This window comes from Vigna umbellata, chromosome 1, assembly GCF_029865625.1.
Source record: "Vigna umbellata cultivar VRB3 chromosome 1, Vumbellata_1.0, whole genome shotgun sequence".
NCBI lineage: Eukaryota > Viridiplantae > Streptophyta > Magnoliopsida > Fabales > Fabaceae > Vigna > Vigna umbellata.
This window is the reverse complement of record NC_142165.1, coordinates 42,041,586-42,067,283: the sequence shown is the minus strand read 5'-3', so window position 1 is coordinate 42,067,283 and position 25,698 is coordinate 42,041,586. Positions and strand designations below refer to the sequence as shown.

At 28.4% G+C, this 25,698-nt stretch overlaps 2 protein-coding genes across 2 annotated transcripts; one reads left to right on the top strand and one right to left on the bottom strand.

Moving 5' to 3' along the window:
* Positions 1-4,056: 4,056 nt before the first annotated feature.
* On the bottom strand, positions 4,057-8,511 carry LOC124845216 (uncharacterized). The gene is made up of 8 exons (XM_047322286.2): positions 8,282-8,511; positions 6,861-8,124; positions 6,642-6,732; positions 6,348-6,505; positions 6,205-6,256; positions 5,541-5,620; positions 5,333-5,426; positions 4,057-4,958 (listed from the first exon to the last, which is right to left on the bottom strand). The coding sequence occupies exons 2-8, from the start codon at positions 8,010-8,012 to the stop codon at positions 4,426-4,428; spliced, it is 2,160 nt and encodes a 719-aa protein (XP_047178242.2). The 5' UTR covers positions 8,013-8,124; positions 8,282-8,511; the 3' UTR covers positions 4,057-4,425.
* A 12,988-nt stretch (positions 8,512-21,499) lies between these two features.
* Positions 21,500-24,448, top strand: LOC124845217 (putative methyltransferase PMT18). Its single transcript, XM_047322287.2, has 5 exons — positions 21,500-22,280; positions 22,543-22,753; positions 22,926-23,223; positions 23,492-23,956; positions 24,046-24,448. The coding sequence occupies exons 1-5, from the start codon at positions 21,591-21,593 to the stop codon at positions 24,272-24,274; spliced, it is 1,893 nt and encodes a 630-aa protein (XP_047178243.1). The 5' UTR covers positions 21,500-21,590; the 3' UTR covers positions 24,275-24,448.
* Positions 24,449-25,698: the final 1,250 nt, after the last annotated feature.

Sequence of the window (25,698 nt, the reverse complement as noted above, 5' to 3'; positions counted from 1 at the left end):
AGTCGGCAACTCTTGGGTTTTGTAATTCATATTTTGGAAGGTGGATTAAGTAGGAGGTGGATCCGTGCCTTGGCGAAAATCTTCTTAGGAAACAAATCAAAATATAGAAAAAGTTGTAGCGGTTGGTATTAGGAATTCTAAACATATTGGCATGGGATTTTTTTTTTTTGGGTGAGTGATCTTTATCACTTTATCAACTCATTATTATCTTATAACTTTTCAATTTTATTATTAGTTCGCGCGTCACTTCATAAGTTATTATTATTATTTTATTTCCTTTTTATCCATTATACTTTTTATCGCATTTTTCCCACGGTGCTTTAAATGAATTTTCTTTTTCAATTGTTTCATTTAATATTAGACTGCTTATTTTAATAAAATTACCCTTTAACGCCTTTATTAAAAAAAAATGTTTGCTTAAATGACAACGAGACCGTTTCATTATTGCACATCAATTTTTTTAAAAAAATTTCTCTCTCATTCCTAATATAAATTCAATGAATATAAAATTGTTGTTTCATCTCTACGAATATACATTACTAGTAATTTCTTTTACTGTTTCAGTATTAATTAATTAATATAAAATAATAAAAACCTTGTAAAAGAAATATAATATTATTAAATATTTAATATTAAAATGATATATTTTTCTTTCTTCACTATCAAACACTTAAAAAAAGTTATAATTGTATGCATTTTAAATTAAAATACCAAATAAAAATTCATAAAACCAAAACATATATTAATTTTGCAAAATACCTTGGATATGCAAATTAATTTCATGATAAGCCAAACAATTAGAAAGTACACAAAAATATAATATATGTAGGTAAAAGATTAAAATATATATATATATATATATATATATATATATATATATATATATATATATATATATATATATATATATATATATATATATATATATATATATATAAGATTTGTTTTGGCAACCAATTTTATAATTTCTTTTACCAAACATTTACATATAATTAGGTTTATTGTTTTTAACTAAAAAAATTGAATTTTCAACTTTCAATTAAATTATTAATTATTTCTATCAAACATAATCGAAAGATGCAGTTGTCTACTGTTCTACTAAGGCTATAATATATAGAAAGTAACGCCCAGAAAAATGCTATCATAATAAGAAAGTACATAATGATATAGATATATATAAAAGATTTGAAGTTTCTAAAATATAAAATATACAGCACCAAACTTTTAATATAATATACTAATTATTTATTTAAAAGTCAGTCTGTTTTTATCGAAACGTTATAACATACAGCAAAACACATAAGACTGAGTTTTATTAAGCAAAATATTACTTCTTCTTATTTATAAACAAAATATTGTAATGTATAACCATTGTTATCCTATTATTATACATACAAATGTTAATAATCACATATCACATCATTATGAAATGTAAGGTGTGACTCTAAACTACGATAAACTAATATTATTATATACTGGACATTTAATACTTTCATTTTTTATTAATTTTTATCTTAAAAACTATTCTTTATCTTATTTAAAATATTACAGTTTCAAAGTCACCATCTATCAAATGTCATATGTAACACTAATATATACATTTTCTTTCCATTATGGAATTAAGTGAATAAGATGATATATTTTTTTCCCAATGAATAGATATAGGAAATCTAACCATATCCTCTTTTGTGTGCATGATCCGAACCTGCCTGTTTCTTTATGATTGAAAGAAGAACTTCAATTCAAAGCACCAAACCACATGGCTGAGCTCACAAAAAATATCTAATAATATTCTATTTCATAACTATCATAATAATAAATAAATAAATAAATAAAATCTAAACAAATTAAGACCCTTGAAAAGGGAAATTAGTAATTTTTGAAAAAATAAAATTCCTTGGCAGGTTTTGATTTGGTATAACTTATTTTTAGATAAGAATTATGCTTGAACTTATCCGATTCAAGTCGGGATTTAAGTAATTCACACAAAATTAACGTCAAATGAATAAATGAATAAACTAAAATGTTTATAAATTTTTTGGCTTGTGAAGAACAACATCTATAACGTATAACTTACACATGCTAGGAATAATAATTGTCACCAAATGATTTTTCCTAAAATAATATCAATCTATTAAGTTATATTATTATTATTAGTATTAGTATTAGTATTATTGTTATCATCATCTTCTGTAAATATCAATATTGATGCAAATTTGAAAAAAAAATTATGAAAGCATAAATAATATTAAAATGAATAAATTTAAATATTTCTCAAAACTTGTGGAAGGTAAAGTATCCACTTGGATGATTATGTTATGTTGGATTTGGCACTTCATCGAATGACTGATCCAATTCTGATAGCGTTATCCACATGATATCTTATGATAGGAACAAAACCTTTCATCAAACTCTTCTGGCCCACTTTTTTATGGTCCAACATGGCCCAATTTTAGATATTTATTGCATCCAGCTTTTCTATGCATATCATTTAATCACTAATTTGGGCAATTAATTAATGATCTAATAACTAAATTTTGGTTGGGAAGGAAGAATCCATTGAAAATCAATCCTAATACTTTTTTTTCTAAAGCGCCTAAAAATAATTATAAATTCAAAAGCTTTGCTTTAATTTTATTTAATACTTTATTAATTATAAATAGTTATCACATTGCATTGTTGCTTTGGTGTAGGTTGGTTCCAAAGAGCCTTGCACATCATTTTCTAATTTATTAAATGATAGTCAATTAGTCTAACTCTTTGCAAAGAATTGCATATTTCATATTAAGTAATTCACATTATATTTTTTATTTGGTTCGGAATTATTAAGAAAAAAATAGTCGCATAAAACAAATTTGCATTGTATTACTTAATTTTAAACTACCATATATGATCTGAGGTTTTTATAAGAATTTTTTAAGAAGTCACACTAATACTTATTTTTCATTTGTTAATAATATAATTCTTTAAATTAATAATAAAAATATTTTAAACTCAATTCTGAAATTAAAATTTCGGTAAAAAATTTTTAATTTTTAGTCCCACACAGTTTAGCATTAAAATTGGATATTAAGTGAAGTAAACATGAACTCATATATTCCAAGAATAAAGTTTATCAAATGAAACTAAATTTAAATATCTGAATTGTCAAGTACCATAAACTTTTTATTCACCACTGTCACAGTTGCAAGCAAGGTTTGAACTCAGAATGAAACGAATGCCACTTAGGTCATCTCAAGATAAAATCTTTTAATTTTTTGTGTTCCTTCTGAAAAAATTAGTATTTGGTTTGTTTGAGTTAATTGGAATAATGATAGTGATGATAACAAAGACTGCCACTATAGTTTCAGTGTGAGCATAAACAATAGGATAAACCATAAACTTTTAGATTAGGGCAATGTTGAATTCACAAGAATCTTTTATACTTATACCTTATAGAAAGTAAAACTAGTGGCTTAAAACAGTCTCATCCATTACTCTACATGCAATCGCTTTTTTATGCAACTGACATTTATAGAAAGTATAATAAGCTTGCAGTGGAAAACAACTATCACACAAGAATTTTATGCACATCAAAATGAAAACTACAAATGGTAGAGACCCAAAGGGATAAAAGGGTGATAAGATCGTTCGTTAAGCTTTTGTGACAGAAATTAATGTTAGAGACAGACTATTATCCCTATTATAACTTTTAAACCATTGATTCCTCAGAATCTTTTTTTGAACAATTTATTTTGTCTTCCAATACTCATCTAGATATAATAATGACATTTTTGTTCTATACGATGATTTTTCAAATAAAAATTAAGATAAATGATCAAGTTATAGGATAAAACAAAGACTACATCAGATAAAAATAAAAAATAAACATATATTTATATTCACATAAGATAACTATATATTTATATATACATAAGATAACTTTATTGATAAAAGACTTTTTAGAATGATATAAAAACAAATATATGAAGACTTGGTTCAAAATGAACAATATTTTTTCATTCTGGCTATTTATTTATACATGCACAAAGTCATTTTGCATTTCCTGAATTCAGGTTCTGTAAGCAAAAATTCTTGTATAAATTAAGATAGAACACAATCCTCTGTATATACACATGGTCATGAATTACAAATACTCGACTAGGACCATCAGCAAAAATGAAACTTACAATTCTCTTAACCAACAGTCCTTAAAAATTAAAGAATCATATAATTGATATTGACTTGGTATAAAGAATACTATCATGTGAAGGCAATCTCCAATCAGGTACTGAAGTATTGCCATGGCTGCTATACTACTAAACTTGAAAACAACGAAAATCTTTGCATTGTAGCAAATTCCACTGTATGCAAGAACCCTATATTGCTATGTGAGCATAGCAACTAACCTTGGAGTGCCCCAGAAAATGAGCCTAAACCTTGGTTTCAGCCACGAACAGGTAATCCATAATTCTGGTACACTCTTATGTATCCATCCCATCCTGCTGTCACAATTACTTGGCCCCACAAGTGGGAATTAGACATTCCCTTGCAAGCACTTCTCAAGAACTTGTACTCTGATTTACACATTGTAGGAGAAACCAGAGTTTGTGTTTGACATGAGTCCACAAGTGTCTCCTCAGGCCAAGTTGCAGAAACCTTTGGGATCCACTCTGACAGAAATCCCCGACTCAAGAAGAAACAATCCGGCGAAGGCAGCGAACACTTCTGATTTGCATCCCCTCCTAGTGATGGCGATAAGAGTGTTCCTGGGATTGACTCAATGCCACACCAAGGAACAGCGATTGCTGCGTTGTGGGAGAGAAAACTCTCTGAAGACCAAATTTTCTTTGCTTTGGAATTACTCCTATCATGGCCATTGTAATTCCAGATACATACATTCGAATCCTCACTTACGGAGATGATATGTTTCCCATCAGTGGTGAAGGAAGCATTCATCTGACCTGCACTTCTTAAGCCTGCAGGCAAAGAAGAGGAATAAGTAATAATTTATGTACTATATTTCCTAAATACAACAATGTAGTAGTGCTTGCTTCTGATGCTTAAAAAGGAAGAAATGTAGATGGGATTTCAGCTCTTTGAGTGTTTTTGGTGCTGTTCTCCAATTTGAATAGGAGCTCTACCTTGGTAACGTAAGTTGATATTTAATGCAAACCTTAATATGCAGATTAGTGATATAAAACTCTAACTTTTATTCCAGAACAGCACTACGAGTTTCTATGCATGTAAGCTTTGTCCTACTTAAAAAGATCTAGCAAGAGAGGAATCAGGCTTAGGGATGGGATGCACTTCAGAAAGAGTTTTCAGATAAGGAAAACATGTGGAAACCTACCCTTGAATTTGTAGATTATGTCATCTCCAGAAAGTATACAGACATGTGAATCAGCAGACGCAACCAATAATTTGCTTGGGTCAGTAGGTGAAAACTGCAAAAATTAATCATATATGATGTGATTAATGATCAGCATTCAATAATTTTGTATAGGGTGTCCTAGAAAAGCAATTTTCAAACTAGAAAAAGAGTGAGAGAAGTAAACAACCTGAAAGCCAGTGATCCTTTTCCCTGATGTCTTCTTCTTTCCTCGTAAACACAACTGAGCATCCAATTGCAGATGTTTATCTAGACAAGAGAATTCAACAATATGAAGATTGTTAAAAGCTGCTATTCATAATCCTTTGTGAGATCATTGGTTGTGGACTCTGTTCTATATACTACAGGCAGATTATAACATCAAAATAATCAAATAGTAATCCAAAGTTTGACCATATGCACATCGAACTCATAGTTTTTTGTCCAAACAGTGTAAGTTCATAATTTTATTGTATTTTTTTGTAAGAAAAGAGATGTATTAAGGCTGGGAGAAAAACACAACAAAGGGGAAGGAGGATAATTAATCCTTAAAAGGGATAAAAAAATAAAAGCACGTCCAGGAAAAAGGGACATCAACAAAATATGTTTATCCAATCCTCAATATAATGGAGCTACTCAAAGTAAAATTGACCTGCAGGCCTAAGAACAAGGCGTATATATACAGAACAAAGAGCAATATACAACTAATATCACTGACACTAAATGTACACATGAACCAACAAACCAATAACCTGAATATGCTTTCATGAAGCCATTTATGTTTCTCTGTTTAGGTGGCTAAAGATCACAATACGTGGAGATCCAAACAGTTATCGAGCCAAATACGTGCATACCTTGGATATCGTAGAAACGGCAATTGCCTGCCATGGTACCCACAATTGTGCCCTGGAAGAATAAAAGAAAACAAATTTGAGGAACAAAGCAGAACATATTTTCCTGCACAAATTTTCACCGTTAAATGTATAGTGAAACAGACCTTTCCATCAGGGCGGAAGCACACGGCTGTGACTATCTCTCTGATATCAATGTAATCACTAACCCTACTGTGAACAACTTCCCAGATGCGCACTTTTCCATCAATTGAGCCACTGATGAAAAAATTATCATTGATGGGGTTGAAATTGACGCATGTCACTGCATCAAAGGCAAAAGTAAGAAACCGTTATTCAGCAAAAATATGAAAAATTTAGAGAAACACATTACAGAACAACCAGTATTTTGCAAATCATGTATCAACATACATAACTACGCCAAGAGAATACAGACTCACCATAATTATTGTGTGGAAAAACTCTAAGACATCTATCAATTCCCACATGCCATAGGCGCACTGTCTTATCAACAGAGGATGACAGTAGAAACTGCAACATATAAAGAAGAATATAAACGACAGTAAGTTCAATTTCATAGAAAAGTAATATGCAAGTTTAAAGATAGCGCAAAATATAAGAAGATAAATAATAGGTTGCTTTCTATGGGAGAAACTAACCCCTCTTTTGGACCAAGCAAGGTCCAAAATGTCACCACTGTGACCTTGGAATTCGTGCAAAGGTTTTGCCGATATACGGAAGGTCCTTGGTGGCATAATCACACAGGTTGCTTCAGGGGATCTTCTCAACTTCTCCGTTTTGACTAATTTTTCTTTATCTACACCAAGGGGAGCAATACATGAAAAATTATTTATTTTGAAATATATATTTGATGGATCATTGTCCACAATGTCCAGTTCACTTGATCTCTCATCCTCAACCACCTTCCACACACGTACCATGCCATCTTCACCACCACTAGCCAGATACTTTCCATCAAGGCTGAATTTCATTGTCAAAATAACACCCTTATGTGCTTTAAACTCCTGTTCCGTGTAAAGGGAGGAAAGCTCCTTAAATCGCTTCCTATAAGAATGAACTCGAACTCTTTGTATCCCACTTCCATCCACTGAATCACAGTCTTTGCACTTAGTTTCATCAAGCCCGTGATTATTAACAAAACAAGCAATAGAATCCAGTTTCTTTAGCCAACCCCTCTTCATTTTTCTTTTTCCAACTCCCAACAACCTTGTGTTTTCAGCATCTCTCTGCAAATGTCTGCGAACCATCGATGAAGGCCCAGTATTTCTCTGAAACTCCTCCAAGCTAATCAATTGGTTCGAACCCAAAACACGCAGTGTACTAAGAGTTCCATCCTGACCCAGCTTATCCACAATATACTGTGTTCCATCATCCAAATTCCTTATCATACACGCCGAATTCTCGCGATTTTCTCGGGAACCGGAAGCCTCACCAGACAAGGAATCCAACACAATCTGGTTTGAGGTAGAGGGAAGACCCTCCTCAACAGCAAGAGAAGTCCTCAAAACCGCCCCACTTGTAGCAGTGATTCGGTCAATTCCACAAGGTTGATCTTGAAACTCCACTCCCTTCGTTGAATAATTCAAATCAGACTCCAAACCCAACCATCTCAAGAAATTCTGGCGTCTCTGCTTAACACTTCCAAGGTCCTTTGCCCAAACCTTGTGCCTAGTAACATGTCCGTTATTACCAGAACTAGATTCATCTGGCTCTGAACAATCCGAACCCCCATCAGAGACAGAGCACAATTCCTCACGAGTATCATAAAACTGATCCTCTCCCCCATCCATTTCCCACCTTTCCCCAATTCCCACGGCTAATCTCAAGCAGATTCCTTTCTTACGGAACAAACAATTCTGAAACGAACGGATGAGTTTTACTTCAATTGGGTGGAAAGGGTATCTGAAAGCACACAAATCAGGACCAGTTATGGCGAATCCAAGAGAGAAACAAAAGAGGAACTAGGAAAGAGAAGAAAAAAACATGGATTTTGGAGAATGAAACGTAGAAAAGAGAGAAGAAGCAGAGAGGAGAAGGAAAACATGGGATGTTTGCTGACCTTGGTTATCTTCAAAATTGGAGCTCGATCCAGAAATCGAAACAATTTTCATAGGGATCTTCGCTGTGTTTGTTTGTTCAGTCTGCACTGTGCATCCACAGGAATACCTACCCACACCCACCACTTTGTGGTACGGCAAAGAAGGTTAAAAACTGAAAAAATGAAAAAAACAATATTATAATTATTACCATTGTTTAGTTAAACTAAAAAACAATAATATTATCGGAGAATAGAAGAGAAGAGAAAGGAAAAAGATTGCCTCGTTGTGTGCGTGTCTAACATTGGAATGAATGAATGAATGATGAGTTTGGATTTTTTAGAAATTTACAAATTGACTGAGTCTACTCTTACTTCCTCACTTTCTTTGTTTTTCTCTCCAAACGAATCAGATACCTTTCTTTTCCACTTTCCTCTTCCTCCATTGCCTTCCAATGCTTCAACTTTTTTTCACCATCTCATTTTATTATTCTAATATTCCCTTTCTTCTCTGCCAATACAATTTTTTTTTCTTTATGAATATTTAAAATATCACTTCTCATATTCCAATTAACAAAAAAAGTTGAGTGAATTAAGAATTTGTAATAACAGCTGTGTAGTTATTAAACAAAAGTCAACTGGTAAGATTAATTGCATAATTTATTATATATATGCCTACTCTCATGAAAAAAACCAAATAAGTTATTTTGAACTGAAAAATAAAAACATATTTAAATTATAACTTATAATCTATTTGACTCTGAGTGAATAATAAATACATCATTTTTTTACTTTATATATTTATTTACTTTTAAAGAGTCAAATATTTTAAATGCAATTCTTAACTGTTATGTTTTATTTATTTTCATTGATCATCAGACAACACAATATAATATAACATCTATATATATTGTTTATATATAAAATATGATTATAACAATTTTTGAATATGATCAGAGAAAGATAAATTATTATAAACAAAATCTAATGTATTTGTTAGTACCAACAACTCAAAATATTTTCATTTACTTTAAGATTTACTTTAATTAATTATATTTATTATCACTTCCACTATAGATCAACACAAAAAGAATAACTTAAAGACGTATTAGAAGACTTTTGTTAATCACATTGTTTTCATAAATTAATATTTGATTTAAATTAAGAATTTGATATAATAGCATTGTTTGAGTGACTATTTCCTTAACAATAAACAATAAAAAAGATATTATTAGATTCTTCTTGCTCAAATTATGTAATGTGGTTTAAATAAGAATCCATATTCTTTCAATATTTTGTGAACGTTTAAGTGATAAACTCAAACAACAACTTGTTAAAAAAAAATTATGCAACAAAGTTATAACTCATTTAGGAACAAAAACTAACCATCTAACTATCTTATCAAGTTTAAGCATATTTTTTAAATTAGTGGAATGTATATTTATCAAAAATAGATTTAATTACTTATTTGATCTTCACTTTGGTTAGAAAGTTTTAACTTGATACCCGTATATTTATGTTTCAATTGCATCTTAAATTTTGAAAAAGTGTCTCAATTAGATTCGTTTAAAAAATACTAACAACATGTCATGTATCAATATGTAATTTTTGTTTCATTTTTTGTTGTCCACGTGTCGAGTCCCTAGCGTGACACATGACACCAGTGTCATGTGACAAGATAATGTCACATGTCAGTGTTATTGTCTTAATTTCAGTTTAATTTTTATATATGTCTATTTGATTATTTAGTCTATATGTTTTTCAAAATAGAACAATATTGTTCAACTCCAAATTGAAACCAATTTTATTACTTATGTTAAACTGATGTTTTGGTTATTAAAAGTAGTGACTTTTTAACATATTACAATATTATATATTATTAACACATGTTTTACTAATCATGTTTTTTTTAATAAATTTTAATATAAATATTAGTATAACATTTATACAAATAATAAATTTGGTTTCAATTAAAAGAAGACTAAATATATTATTTATATAAATGTTATTAATTAATTTATTCTTATAAAAAATGGGTTAATAATATATTATTTTTAAATACTTTTTTTTTGTAAAAATATTTATACTTAAATTAGTTTTAATCTTAAAATAGATCACTAATATATAATAATATAATACGTTAAAAAGTCATTTTTAATAATAGTGTAACATTTTTAATAATAGTGTAACATTTATACAAATAATAAGTTTGATTTCAATTTGGAAAGAGACAATAATCATCATCTTGAGAAAGAATTGAAATTAAATTGAATCAAATAAACATATATAAGAACTAAATTAAAATTAAAACAACAATATTTGATATCTATATTAACACATAACATTATCTTACTAGGAACCTGGACAACAAAAAAGATATATATTTTTTAAATCATAAATTAACAAATCACATATTGTTAATGTCGTTAGTATTTTTTCTTTATTACTTAATTGAGATACTTTTTCAAAAATTAAAACACAGTTGAAACAAAATATTAATTTACATCAAGTTAAAAACTTTTTAACCGAAATAAAAATAAAGTAATTAAACCTTAAAATAACTACCAATACTCATCTTGAACTTTCTAAGTAACTAACTAGTTAAAAACTATGAGATCATTAATACTCATCTAATCTAACTTCTAATGTATCAATTACAATATCACAAATACTAACCATCATACACGATTCAACAATCAAGTTTAAAAGAATTTTTCTTACATGGAAATTGCTAGAATTTCAAGCAATATAGTTACAAAGTGATTAACTTTTACTAATGCAAAGAACTTAAAATAAGATAACCAAAACATATAAAAAAATTAAGGAAGACCAAACTAATTTAGAATATCATTTTTCTCAGCTAACTTATCTAATATTGAACTTAAGAAAAAAGGATAAGAAACCCAATTAACTTGTGCATGAACTTAATCAGTATAAAATATTATTATAATTTAATTAGTTATTTAAAATTCGAGCCTTACCTGTAAAACTGCTTTTTATGATCATAGAATGAGTTTTATTGTCATAATTGTTTTGTTTTATCTTGACAAAATCAACATGCATGGGATAGAAAAAAAGAATTATAGTTCTCATTTTAAAGATTATATTTTTAACTTGTTGTTGATGGAAACAATTTATTAAATAATTTTTTATACGAAGGTTAGGAAAATAATTATTAATCATTTTATTACAAAATTAAAATACATATATTAATATTAAAAAGTATACATATTGTTAAGAAATTATAGAAGTTTTAGAAATGGTTAGTTTTAATTTTATATATATATATATATATATATATATATATATATATATATATATATATATATATATATTATATATATATATTACAATATAATTTTTAACACTCTCGTGCAAAAATAATTTTCCGAAAAAGACAATTAATATTGGGGTTTACGCGTCTTTTTCTTATCGAATATCATGAAAGCACGTGTAAAAGCTAAAATCTGAAACTTCAACATTGGGTCCTTTGACCTTTCTCCATATATATATATGATATTATTTTTATGATTTTGATTTACGAAAATTAATACAATTAATGATGTTCGTTATAGTTAGAAAATTGTTATATTTTTATAGCGGCCATTTGAAGATTTTATTTTAGACAAAATATTGTATTATAATTGTATGAAATTAACTTATTCAGACACATCGACAGATATTATCTCATTTAATTATGATTTTTTTTTCTTTTACTCTGTAGCAAAGAAGCATACCATTCTTTTCATGTGTTGTTTGAAAAGTTGAAAGTATTTTTTATTCGTTATTATTTTGATATAGTAGACTTTTATAGCACCAGTGAAAGAAAGTTTTCACCAAATATAATTTGTGTATATCAATCTAAATTATAAATTTAGGAACATTCTTAGTGAAACGTGAAGCCAGTAACTTATAATATTATATTTTAAAATATTTAATTATTTTTTATGTAAATACATTTTCTAAATGTATCCTCAAATGGTTTTAAACACATAATTATAAATATTTTTCGTAAATTTTTTAACTTATATACTTATTAAATATATTTTTTTTATTATTTGTTTCTTCCAAACTCAAAAACTAGCTCCGTCAGGAGTAATATTAAATTCGATTTTCTTATTTTATGTTCTAAAAAAAACTTTGTTAACGTTCTGTTTGGTTACCGGAAAAACTTATGTTGTTTGGAAAGGTGAAAAAGACGTAATTTAGTTAGTTTTGTTAAAAGTGCAGAAAAAACAAATGCCAAATTGAAGAAGAGAATTACGACTTCTTTCAAAAAAAAAAATAACAAGAAAGTCATATTGACTACAATTACAATGAATTATATTACAAATATTTTATTGATATGTATGTTACTTTTAAAGTCATTTATTATAATTAATTGAAATATTTTATTAATATTTGTATTGATTTGAAATTGTGATTACTGATTATGATTTGAATTAATTTATTTTATTGTAATTTTTTTAAATTTATTATAACAGTTCTATTTTTTTATTCTACTATTACGTATATTTGTTTTGAGGAAACGAAATGAAGATTTTTTTAATTAGAAAATTAACTTTTATATAAAAAATCTAATTTGTCATCTAAATTATTTGTCCAAGTTGCATCACTGTTATGCTCTAATGGAACGTGCTTTTTTGAAATGGAAAATTTTATATATAAAGAATCTTTAAACTTTACAATTTTTTACCTATGGTATATCATACATGTTTGAACTATTAAGATGATCATAGACTCTTATATCACTATTAGGTTTTTTTAAAAAGAGATATCCAAAACATTTGATATAAATCAGTGATGAACAAATCATAAAGATATGGGATACTGTCTTAAACCCAAAATCTTAGAACAATAAGTTATTGTATTTTTTTTATATGTTGTTCCTTTTATTGATTTTTATTTAATGAAAAACTTTCTATTAACTTTAAATTTCTAACCACACTTATATTAGTCAAACCACATTCACATACGATAAAACGTCACAAGAAAATATTATTGAATAACTTTTATAAAAAAAAATACAAAATTTCTTAATTACAAATGATTTAAACTATTTTATCATGCTTGATGTTTCTCAAAATATTTATATTAAATATGTCCTACCAAATATTAATATTTACAATATTAAAATTTGATCGTGAATTTTTTCTATGAGTATGATTGCACATATTTTGTAATAGTCTACCGAACGATTGGTCTAAGACCGAACACTATTAAACTTATAAAATGAATGAATATATATATATATATATATATATATATATATATATATATATATATATATATATATATATATATATATATATATATACACACTTGCCCACACTTATTTTTAATGAAAAATAACGATAACATCTACGACTTTAAGCAGTATAGTATACATTAACTAAACTGTTTAGGAAACCTAAAGGAGAACTATACTTAGGCTAAACGCTCATTTACGTATATCTAATATTATAAAACGATCTTCATGAACGAAATTCTCTCCAGAAGAAGAATTTAATATAGACGGACGCTCAACAGAAAACTGGACGGATAATACTGATTCTCGGTCACAATTTACCTAATTCTACAGAGTATTACAGAATGACTCTTAGACAATATCCCTAAAGCATAAGAAATCAGTTAAGACTATGCACTTCCATGAAGAATCGAACGATCACTAATGACGCTTGACCATACTACAACGTTTACTCAGAATACTACAGTTTGAAGATCAAACCCTATCTCATCTCATTTCACACCATTTATCAATCATCCATCCATACATCCAAACATGCAGTAACACGCATATTTCATACTCACCATGTTAGAAGTGGACTTTAAGCCTAACTCAACCCCACAAAACCGGCTTGTAAGGTGAGGTTTGCACCCACTTATATACACTGAATTGGCCTTATCTCTAGTCGATGTGGGACTTCCAACACACCCCCTCACACCGAGGTATATACATCTCGAGCGTGGGATTAGACATTTTAATGGGTGGTCCGATAGCGGGTGGAACAATATGTCCAACAAACAACAAATTATCGTTAGGATAGGCTCTAACCATGGCTCTAATACCATATTAAAATAGGCCCAAACCAAGAAAGGCTGAGGCCCAACGTTCTCTGGCCTTCAAACTAAAAATATCAGCTTCTCCTAGAAGCTTCCTTTGGTCAGAGGGCATAATGAGCCTGAGAGTGGATGTGCACGTGAGGAAAGAAAGACCAAAAACTTCTCTGATGCAGTACACACGCGGGGTGACAATGGAGCTTACTCCAATGGCTGTCCGGTGGGGAGAAAAAGAAGATTAAAGAAGAAGAGGAGAAAAGCTTGTAAATGGAGGTAAGTAAAAGCGTTTACTGTATTCTGCATATATGTGTAGTTATCTTCTTCACATGAACAAAGTGCTGGAATCCCTATTTATATAGGGTTCCAGTGAAACAGAAAAGAGGGTTAGTTACAACCCATAACAGAAACATAAAAGCCTAAAGCTAAAAACCCTAAAACATTTAATGTTGCTCTTAGGAGCAATAACTACGAAACGGAAACATTAATACATCCAATAATCAAACATAGTACCATACAAACATACAAACGTTCAAAACCAGAACACTCACAGATGCAGAATATAGCTCACCACTACCAGAGGCCTTAGCGTTCGATAGTCACACTTTAAGAAACTAAACCAAACAGAAGACCATAAATACTCAGAATGATATGATTCGCTCAGGTAGCCAGAAATTTGAATTTGCATGCGAGAAGAAACGAACATGCTAAAGAGAAAGAAACTCACCGACTTAGAATCACAAACCGATCGGTTTAAACGAAAGCTCTTGACGCCGGGAGAGTTCAAACGATGCCTGAGAGGTGATCAGAAGAAGAGAAGATGAGATTTTCTTAGAGAGAAGGTGGAGATGGTAGAGAGAAGGAGGAGATTCAAAAGGTTGAAGATGAATGGTGCATGCAGAGAAGTGGCACGAAAATTTGAAAGTTTCAGTTTTACTCCTACCGTCAAAACCGTTCATCCAATCTGCATCATATACATGTCTTCCACTTTCTGAATTTTAGACGTTCCTTTCGCTTACACATGTACTCCACTAAGTTAGAGTTTATATGGGTCTGACATATGCTCTATCATTTTAATGTTCAAGCTAACACTTAGAGTGACATTGAACAATTTACACAAACTTCACAATTAAACTATTACAAACTTCATATTTACATATTTATATAATCACAAAGTATTTATAACAAATACTAAAAATTACTCATATTATATATATATATATAACCAGTAAAACTTTTTTTTTCTTATTTTAGAGGCTCATTATGTTACTAAAACTTTCAAAACTCTAAATTATTAACCCTTCTCCCTAATCAAAATCTAAAAATATTAAAAATATAGTTAAATTTATAATAAAGATTAAAACTCTTACTATGAAAAAAAAAAGTAACTGATCACCTTAATTCACTAGTTATTATCTTCTTCGTGATATAATTTAATTTTAAAATAAATAATTTCAAATTTTGGAATTTTAAAAATATTTTAAAGAGAATGAAGTTTTTCTAAAAAATAGAATTTTAATAAAATAAATAATGAATATTTATAATATTTTTGTAAAGTTTTTATTTTTATTATTTTAAAAATTACCTCCAAAGAAAAATCTAAGTGTTACAATGCACACATATATCAATTGCACACTTTAGTTATTTAGTATAAAGTAAAAAAAGGATTGTAAATGGTCAAAATCAACCTTCTAAGAGATGGCAATGCCAACACTTTTCTTCTATCTATCTTTTATTCCAAGCCAAGAGAACATATACTACTCAACAACATCTTACCTATTATTTTACCAACAAAGAATATCTTAGGCTAAGTTGAGAAAATTCACTTGGTCAAAATTTGCTTTTGTATTGAATTTTTTTAAGAAAAATAGATTATTGAATTTGTTATTAGAATCATAGAAAACTTCAGAGAAAAATGCAGCAAAAACATATTAATTTATATAATTAAAGTTAAAAAATACATTGAAGACGAAAATAGCAATAATAAACATATGAATAGTTTTTTAAAACAATTTAAAATTAAAAGTAAGTTAGGGAACGACATGCCCATTTTCTTAAGAAGAAGTAAATTAGACATAATATTAATCTTTAATTATTTTCTACTTTGATAAATAACAGTGGCTTTTTCCCCTTTTATAAAATACTGTTGAAATTGGTTATGTTATAAATATTAATTTATATAAAGATTTTTTCCTTGTAAGTGCCGAGTCAGAATTATAACACGTTAATATTCCTAGTTCCCTACATCTCAAGTAATTGAAAATCAAACATCAAAATAAGTAATTGGTCAAAGTTTTGACCATGTTTTCTACGACGGTCGATACATCAAACTGTGGATAATGATTTTTATTATACCAATTTCGTTATTATTTAAAATAGGTTATATAAAATATTAAATACATCTGAAGTAGCTTGAAAGCCTCACGAGATAAAGAAAAAGCTTTGTTCAACCTTCAACCAATACATTTATAATTATTTTTTCTCTTAGATTCTGAAGAGTCAAAAACCACTCTACAGTTAAGTTAAATAAACTCATATATATTCAGTTTTATAAAAACATTTTAATAACTAATAAATGATTAAATGAATAAATTTAGATGTACTAATTTAACTTTTTTTATTCCTAATTTCGTGAAAGCATGTATGAACATGATTTTATATTGTATTTTAAAATAATATAGAATAACAATACTGAGATAGAAACAATGTTGGAGTTGTGATTGAAATAATAAAGACAAAAATAATCCACAATTAGAATGTTAAAATAGACTAATTCATCCAAAATTATCATTGATTCACCAAAAATGGCTTAAGATTGATTTTGAAACCTTTTTCAAAGAATGAGTTGTTTTAAGTCATAAGATAGTTTATTGTAATTCTATTTAAATTTTAAGTTTTCATTAATTATTGTTTTGAAAATTTTATTACTTTTAAAGCAAAGGAATCGTTAAAACTTTTATATGAACTCTATATGTATTTAGAAAATAATTTATTCTTATTTGATTAAAAAGGTAAATTGATCTATTATTTTCTAATATGTTTAATTCTGGAAATAAATGTAATTTATCAATATCCCATTTTTTTTTTAAAACTATATTATTTAGTGGCTTTGATTTTTTAATATTAAATAAAAATATATTCATATAATTTAAATGGTTCAAATCGTGATAATTGTTTTATCTATGTATAGAAATTAATCTATTATAAATTATTGTTAAGAAGATTTTAAAATTTTATTTTCAACATTTTTACAAAATGATTATGTCTTTCTACACTTTATTGTTTTTTTTTACTAAACTTAAGTTGTATATCCATTTTGAAATCTTTTACAAAAATTAATGCATTTTTAAATCCATTTTTCATATACCTTTAAAATAAATAAAGAAGAACTTATAATTATTTAATGACATCACCGATGACGCACTTGTCTTTTTATTTTTATTTTTTTCACAAAGTTAACTACAGATAATATTCGTGCCAACTAATTATTTGTGAAAAAAAAATTCAAGTTAAATGTTGCTAAACAATTATTTATTTCTTATTTTACGATTATTACAAATCACAATCAATTTTAATAAAAATATTTATTATTTATGAAATATAAAATATTAATAATTTCACATTTTCAATACAACTTTATCATAAGTATGAAATAAGTATAAGTTAAAATAATTAAATAGAATTGTCAATTATAAGATACGGTGGATTGTGTAATAATATATAATAGAAATGGTATTTACAAAATGGATTATGGGTGGACTTTTGCCTTTAAATAGATTACAATTGAGTTTTTATATATATATATATATATATATATATATATATATATATATATATATATATTTACTTTTTTGAGTAAGGGTTTAAATAGATTACAATTAAGGATTTGTTTTTTTTTTTTGTTTTTTTAGTTTTGAGAATGAAAATTATTCAAATACTCTTAAACTTAAAATATAGAATCTATAATATATGAAAATATTTTTGTCTGTTAAAATTTGGTACACCTTAACAATATGTATCAACTGAATAAAGAGCGTACCGAAGTTAACAAACTCTATATATATATATATATATATATATATATATATATAATGAAATGAAATTTTTAGGTTAGACTTGAATAAGAATCATTCAATGGGTTTTAATGTAAGCAATTTGAGAATGAATTTAAGCAATTAATAAAATATGTAATTTGTATACAATAATATTTTAGTGTGTGAAAATACATTCAAATTGAATATATGATTTGATAAATTTTACTTGGTGTGATGGTATTAGATTTCAATTGAAGTAGCTAAAAATACTATTGTTTAGTGTATAAAGTGTATTAAAGAAGATTTGTTACGTGCACTTAGTATTACTTAACTCATATAAGTGAACAGGGGCTAAGTGATGAGAGATTTACGTGTTAGATTTATTTAACTTTTTTTATAAATTTATATATTTTTAATTGAGTTTTTGTTTTTTTTATTCCAATTCGTTAATAAGTGATATAATTATTATTTTATCTTTTCATTTTATTTTTTTCCACATGTTAAACAAATTTAAAACAATAAAAATTACTTCTCATGTTACATTAACAGCAATGTTGTTTTGTCAACGTAAAAACTTCACATTTTTTTAATCGGTGATAGCAAAAAAATAAAATAACAACCACTCCTCAAGTAACACAAAAAATTAAATAATAAAATCAATCAAAATTATAAAAACTTAAAATATCCAATAAACAGATTTTTTTTATAAAACTCAATTCAAAATACCACATAATTAAGCCTAATTCATTATATATATATATATATATATATATATATATATATATATATATATATATATATATATATATATATATATATATATATATATATATATATATATATATATATATATATATATATATATATATATATATATATATATATATATATATATAATTCGATTATTAATCCAGTAACTCAATCAACACTAATATAATATTTTGACCTATCTAATTGGTAATACACGTTGTCATCATAATGCATGAAAATGAAAAAGTAAAAAATAAAATTATATTATGTTTGGTTAAATCAGAAAATTAATTATTATTTGTTTTTATTAAATTTTAAATTAATTTAATTATCGTAGAAATATTTAGGAACATACCTTAACTTAAAAGTAATTTATTTTATGAATTTCTGACTTATAGAGTACAAGTTATTTTAGTTAGTTTCTCTGAAATGTAGTTTTTTTTTCTTCAATTCATTTTATTACCTATATGTTAATATACTTTTGATTATTATTTTTTTTACTTATTATTATCTTTAATTTTATTTTTTTTCATATATTCCATCACTAATGTCTTATTACATTTTTTTTGTATAAAAATTTTCAAATAATGAAATTTGTAAAATAAAAAAAAAACTTAACGTAGTATTCGAAATTGAAAAATAAAAAATAATAAAAATAAAAAAATAAAATTTGGTTAACACTCATTAGATGAGTCAGTTTAAATAAATTACTTGTCCAGATAAAAATAAATAAAAGCACTAATTTTTAATAATAATTTATTTATTTTAATCTAAAATTATAATTACCTAATAATATATTTTAGTATAAAACTAAAAACTTTATTTACGTAATAAAATTTGTTTTATTATATTTATTACTTATTTTATCTATTTTTATTATACATATTATAAACTTGTAAGATATTAGTTCATTTACCAGCTAAGTGTTTTACCAAACATGTCCAGTCTTAATTTAACTGCCTTTTCCGCTCTTTAATCTAAAAACATTAATACTATCATTTAAATATCACGATATTTTGAATTATGGACTAAAATGTATAACTACTTTACTTGTTTTTGAATTTTGAAGCATTTAATTCGTAAAGGTAGAATCAAACCCCGATTACAATGACTAAATTTTCGTTCGAAAGAAATAAAATCACGAATCATTATTGTTACGTATAGAAAAGTCATTTTAGATTACATAAATATAACTCAGTCTAATTTAAGTAAGTGGTTGACACTTCTTTTAATATAAAATCATAAAATAATAAATTTATGAAATTTTTTATTATAGTATAAACTTTTCTTAGCCTAGTCTTTTTTACCAGTCATGAGACTAAAATATCAAGCTAATTGTTTAAGCCAAAATGTTGAATTTATTGAATTTGGTTGACCATTTGGATTGAAATTGGCCTAACATGCCATTGTATAACACTAAACAAAGATTCATATTGCGAGTTAGATACATATTTTTAGTACTTTTCTTATTCGAAGATCCAAATTAAATAAAATTGTTGATAAGAATGAAAGGGATAAAAATTAATTAAACATGAACCTAATTATTATATATTATTATATATTGCATATGCATGTGTTTGTATTAAAGCAACAAACAATAATCAATCTTGATAGAATGAGTGACAGAAGAGTAAAAGGAGGCTACCATGTCTCATCATTTGCCATCTCAACAAAAAGGTGTTTTGACCAAATCCAACTTTATTTTTTTCTTTTCTTCTTTCATTTCTCTGGATGAACTACAAACTAGGGGACAATGGAAGATGCAAAATTAAGCTACAAACAAACCCCACATTCCTTTATTTTCAACCATTTTTTTGTTTCATAACATCTTCATATATAATATATGCACACATTCTTCCACTCTTCTCAACACCACCTTTGCTATCTCAACAACAACAAATTCACTCTCCTTTTCTTTTCTTTTCTTTTCCTTTGCTGCTTTTGTCTTCACTTCAAAACCTTCTCATCTATGGATTATTTATAAATGGGATAGAATAATAGATCCCCAGTTATATGAGCAACTTTGCATTCTGAGTGTAGAATATCAACACTATATATTTCACTCAAAACTTTCAGGTGTGTTCTTTTGTTCCCTTTCTCATATTTTCTTTTTCACTTTTTCATATAAATTACTTCTACACTTTCCCTCTTAATGTAATTACTATATTAAATAAGTTTATTGCAGTACTTTGAGATTAACCATTTCAGAAACTACCTTCACTGTGTATATTAAATAATGTGATTACTATATCAGTGAAGGTAGTTTCTGATATACACACAAAATAATAGTGAAGGTAGTTTGGCAGAAGAATGCTGCTGCTAAATTTCAGAATCCATTTTCTCACTGTTGAAATGATAATGGATACGTGGCTAACACATTCCATTGTTATTGTTGTTGCAGCTTCATGTATCTCAAACAATTGTGACCGTAATAAACTCATATCACTCCTTTACTTGAAAATTTGGTCAGAGGTGAAAAGGCAGAAGGGAAAATGGGGAAGGATGGATCACCAAAACCTCATACTCCGTTTGAAACAAGGAGAAACCGTTTGACATGGATTTTAGGGGTGAGTGGACTGTGCATTTTATCATACGTAATGGGTGCATGGAGGAACACTCCAACACCCAATAGCCAATCTGATATCTACTCCAAAGTAGACTGCAATGTTGGGTCAAGTTCACCAGGCATTGCATCTTCATCTTCAGCAGTTCAATCATCAACAACAAACTTAGAATTTGAAAGTCATCATCAAATTGATATAGCAAATTCTGGAGGGACACAAGATATCCCACCATGTGACATATCACTCAGTGAGTACACTCCGTGCCAAGATCGAGATAGGGGTCGAAGATTTGACCGTAATATGTTGAAGTATAGGGAGAGGCATTGCCCCAGCAAAGAGGAACAATTATTTTGTCTTATACCAGCTCCACCAAAGTATAAGCCACCTTTCAAATGGCCTCAAAGCAGAGATTATGCTTGGTATGACAATATTCCACACAAAGAGCTCAGCATTGAGAAAGCCATTCAAAACTGGATTCAAGTTGAAGGTGACAGATTCAGATTCCCTGGAGGAGGTACCATGTTTCCACGTGGAGCTGATGCATACATTGATGACATTAATGAGCTTATTCCACTCACCACCGGTACTATCAGAACTGCAATTGATACCGGGTGTGGTGTAAGTTACTCTATCTTAATCCTAAAGCACACATCCAAAAACAAATCTTTAGCCTAATTTCTATGCGCTCTCAATATAAAATTTCTACATTATTTATCATCGTATTGTAAAAGTCTTCACCGTGTGTATACTATTTGCTTTTGTTCAATGAAGTTCATTCAACAAATTCAACTTAAACCTTAGGATCATGTATGTTTGTTTTTGGTGTGAAGGATGTGTTGTTTATATTCTTAACTCCTTCTTTCACATCTGAATTGTAAAGGTTGCAAGTTGGGGTGCTTATCTTTTGAAAAGGGACATCATAGCTATGTCCTTTGCACCAAGGGATACACATGAAGCTCAGGTCCAGTTTGCATTGGAAAGAGGAGTTCCAGCAATGATAGGTGTCATGGCTTCACAGAGAACTCCATACCCGGCAAGGGCGTTCGATATGGCTCATTGTTCTCGTTGCTTGATCCCTTGGCAAAAATATGGTATTTCTCATATGATGATGGCCCTTTGTTTTCACAGGGTACTACTAATCAAGAAGATCTATAAAATGGGAGAATTTATTGGTTGAATTCAAAAACTATAATTAAAAAATGGGTTGTGTTTGATTTCAAGTAAAGAAAACAGATATTAAAATGGTGTAATTTCCATTCACAGATGGTTTGTACTTGATCGAAGTGGATAGAATTCTGAGGCCTGGTGGCTATTGGATTCTCTCTGGGCCACCTATTCGATGGAAGACCTACTGGAGAGGGTGGGAGAGGACCCAAGAGGATTTGAAGCAGGAACAAGACTCCATTGAGGAAGTGGCAAAACGCATATGCTGGACCAAAGTGGTTGAGAAGGATGACTTATCCATTTGGCAAAAGCCTAAAAACCACGTCGGATGTAAACAAACCAAACAGGTTTATAAAACACCACATATATGCCAATCCGACAATGCTGACACGGCTTGGTAATTCTTTAGCTAATTTCAATTGCAACTAAATTTATTACAGTTCCGAAACTACTTTCGTGGTGTGTCAAAATCAACATCTCATTTTGGAGTAGCTCAATGCTTTCGTTTGTTCATATGGAAAAACATGTTATGATATATAGCAGTAATAGTTTTATGATTATTGCATCCAAGATTTGTCCTTTCTACAATGGGTATGATAGCTTCATTACATGATTAAAATTCTTGGTTGTTCAAGCTATTTTGTTTGATTGATTGAATTGAAAAGGTACCAAGATTTGGAGAAATGCATAACTCCATTGCCAGAAGTTAGCAGCTCAGACAAAATAGCTGGTGGGGCACTAGAAAAATGGCCTAAGCGTGCATTTGCCGTCCCTCCTCGAATTAGCAGTGGTTCAATCCCGAACATCGATGAGGAGAAATTTCAAAAGGACAACGAATTGTGGAGGGAAAGAATAGCACATTACAAGCATCTGGTTCCTCTTCACCAAGGAAAATATAGAAACGTGATGGACATGAATGCTTATCTTGGTGGGTTTGCAGCAGCCTTAATGAAATATCCAGTGTGGGTTATGAATGTTGTTCCCTCAAATTCAGACCATGACACACTCGGTGCAATTTATGAACGAGGTTTTATTGGAACTTACCAAGATTGGTGCGAAGGATTCTCAACTTATCCAAGAACGTATGATCTCATCCATGCTGCTAATGTTTTTGGCATATATCAGGACAGGTGAACATTATCTAATGAACTCTCTAGCTTATGTTGTTTTTGGCATATATCAGTATGAGGTTTTGACTTGATTAATTATTGTGTGGAAGGTGCAACATTACTCTTATATTACTGGAGATGGATAGAATTTTGAGGCCTGAAGGTACTGCTATATTCAGAGAGACAGTGGAGCTTCTGGTGAAGATTAAAACCATTACTGATTCAATGAGATGGAAAAGCAATATAATGGATCATGAAAGCGGACCCTTCAACCCTGAAAAGATTCTTGTTGCTGAAAAAACTTACTGGACTGCAGAAGTTAAAGACAAACCAGTCTAGCAGATAGAGTTATTTTTAAAATTCTGTGTTCTTTTATACCTTTTTGTTTTACTTTTTAGAAATTAAATTGTAATTAGATGCTTGTTTTTTACCTTGCATTTTTGTCTAGCCATATTCTTCCTATTTTATTCCCTTATTTAAATTAATTCATCAGAACTTCCCAAAATCATTATCTATTTTATTGCCTATTTATCTTTTGCAAAGATAAGGTTTACACTTTTCATTAATGCATTACCAGAAGGCCAGTGTTAATTTTATCACTCGCATAAGAAAATGCAATAACTTCCGACTGTAAATTACGCTTATTCATTTTTCATCTATTAATTTACTTAATTGCTTTTATGAATGATAAAGGTCAAACATAAAAATGCATTGTTGAAATTATGTAGAATGAAAAATGTTATATGTCCATAAATTGATTTTCCTAAAGCCTTAAAACATTTAATGAAATAATCATTTTTATTTTCATAATTGATTTATCTCAAACTATTTTACATTTTAAAATAAAAAAGATGTCATGTTATTGGTATTTAAACGTGTTTAATACAAACAAAATGGAGTATTTATCTACCAACATCTCACTAGAATGACAAGTAGCTTTAGATTTTGGGGTTTCATCATAAATACTTTTATTTGGTTGGCGATTTACTGAGTATTCCACTATCAATATATAAAGGTTAGAACAAAAATATTTACATGCATAAGAACTCTCAGAGGTTCACTGAGGCAAATGCATAAAAAAGGGCCAAAGTTTAGTGAAAGGTAATAGAATGCAACGTCACAGAAAAAATCTTTGATCGGAAACCATTTGTGCTTTCGTATCTTGTGAGGAGTATTTTTCTTATACTACCTCTTATCTACTTTTAACCTTTAACTTTTTCTTTTCTCACAAGATTGGCGTCGCATCAGTTAAAGTTCTAACAAGGGTGAAAATATTTCTTAGCAAATAACGGCAAATTCTGAGCAAGTTAAAATTCAAATTGCACTACATAAATGTTCTGCATCAGAATAAGTTTGAAGAAATACGCTGTTTCGAAGGAAAAAAGAGGGTGATGCAATACATGAAAAAGATGCTAAGATATACAGAGAGTAATATCATTGAATGAAGAATGTTCTAGACTTCAGAAGCACTCACCAGTCAGATAAAATGTGAAGCGAAAGATAAATCGAGTAGTATAATTTTATCACACTTGATGGATAATATTTCTTCTTCTTTAGTCCATAATTAAGTAAACAAAAAAGTTCAATTCAAGGACGAGCGTATATTCATAACAGCGAAACATCTAAAAAAATAACAGTCGCCAATGGCAATGAGATCCACCTGCATAGAAAATACAAAACGTTACACGTTAGTTAGCTTTAAACACAGTTCACATCTTAATCAAATCTCATAACGACTCAATGGCCACCTTTCTTCCTAACAA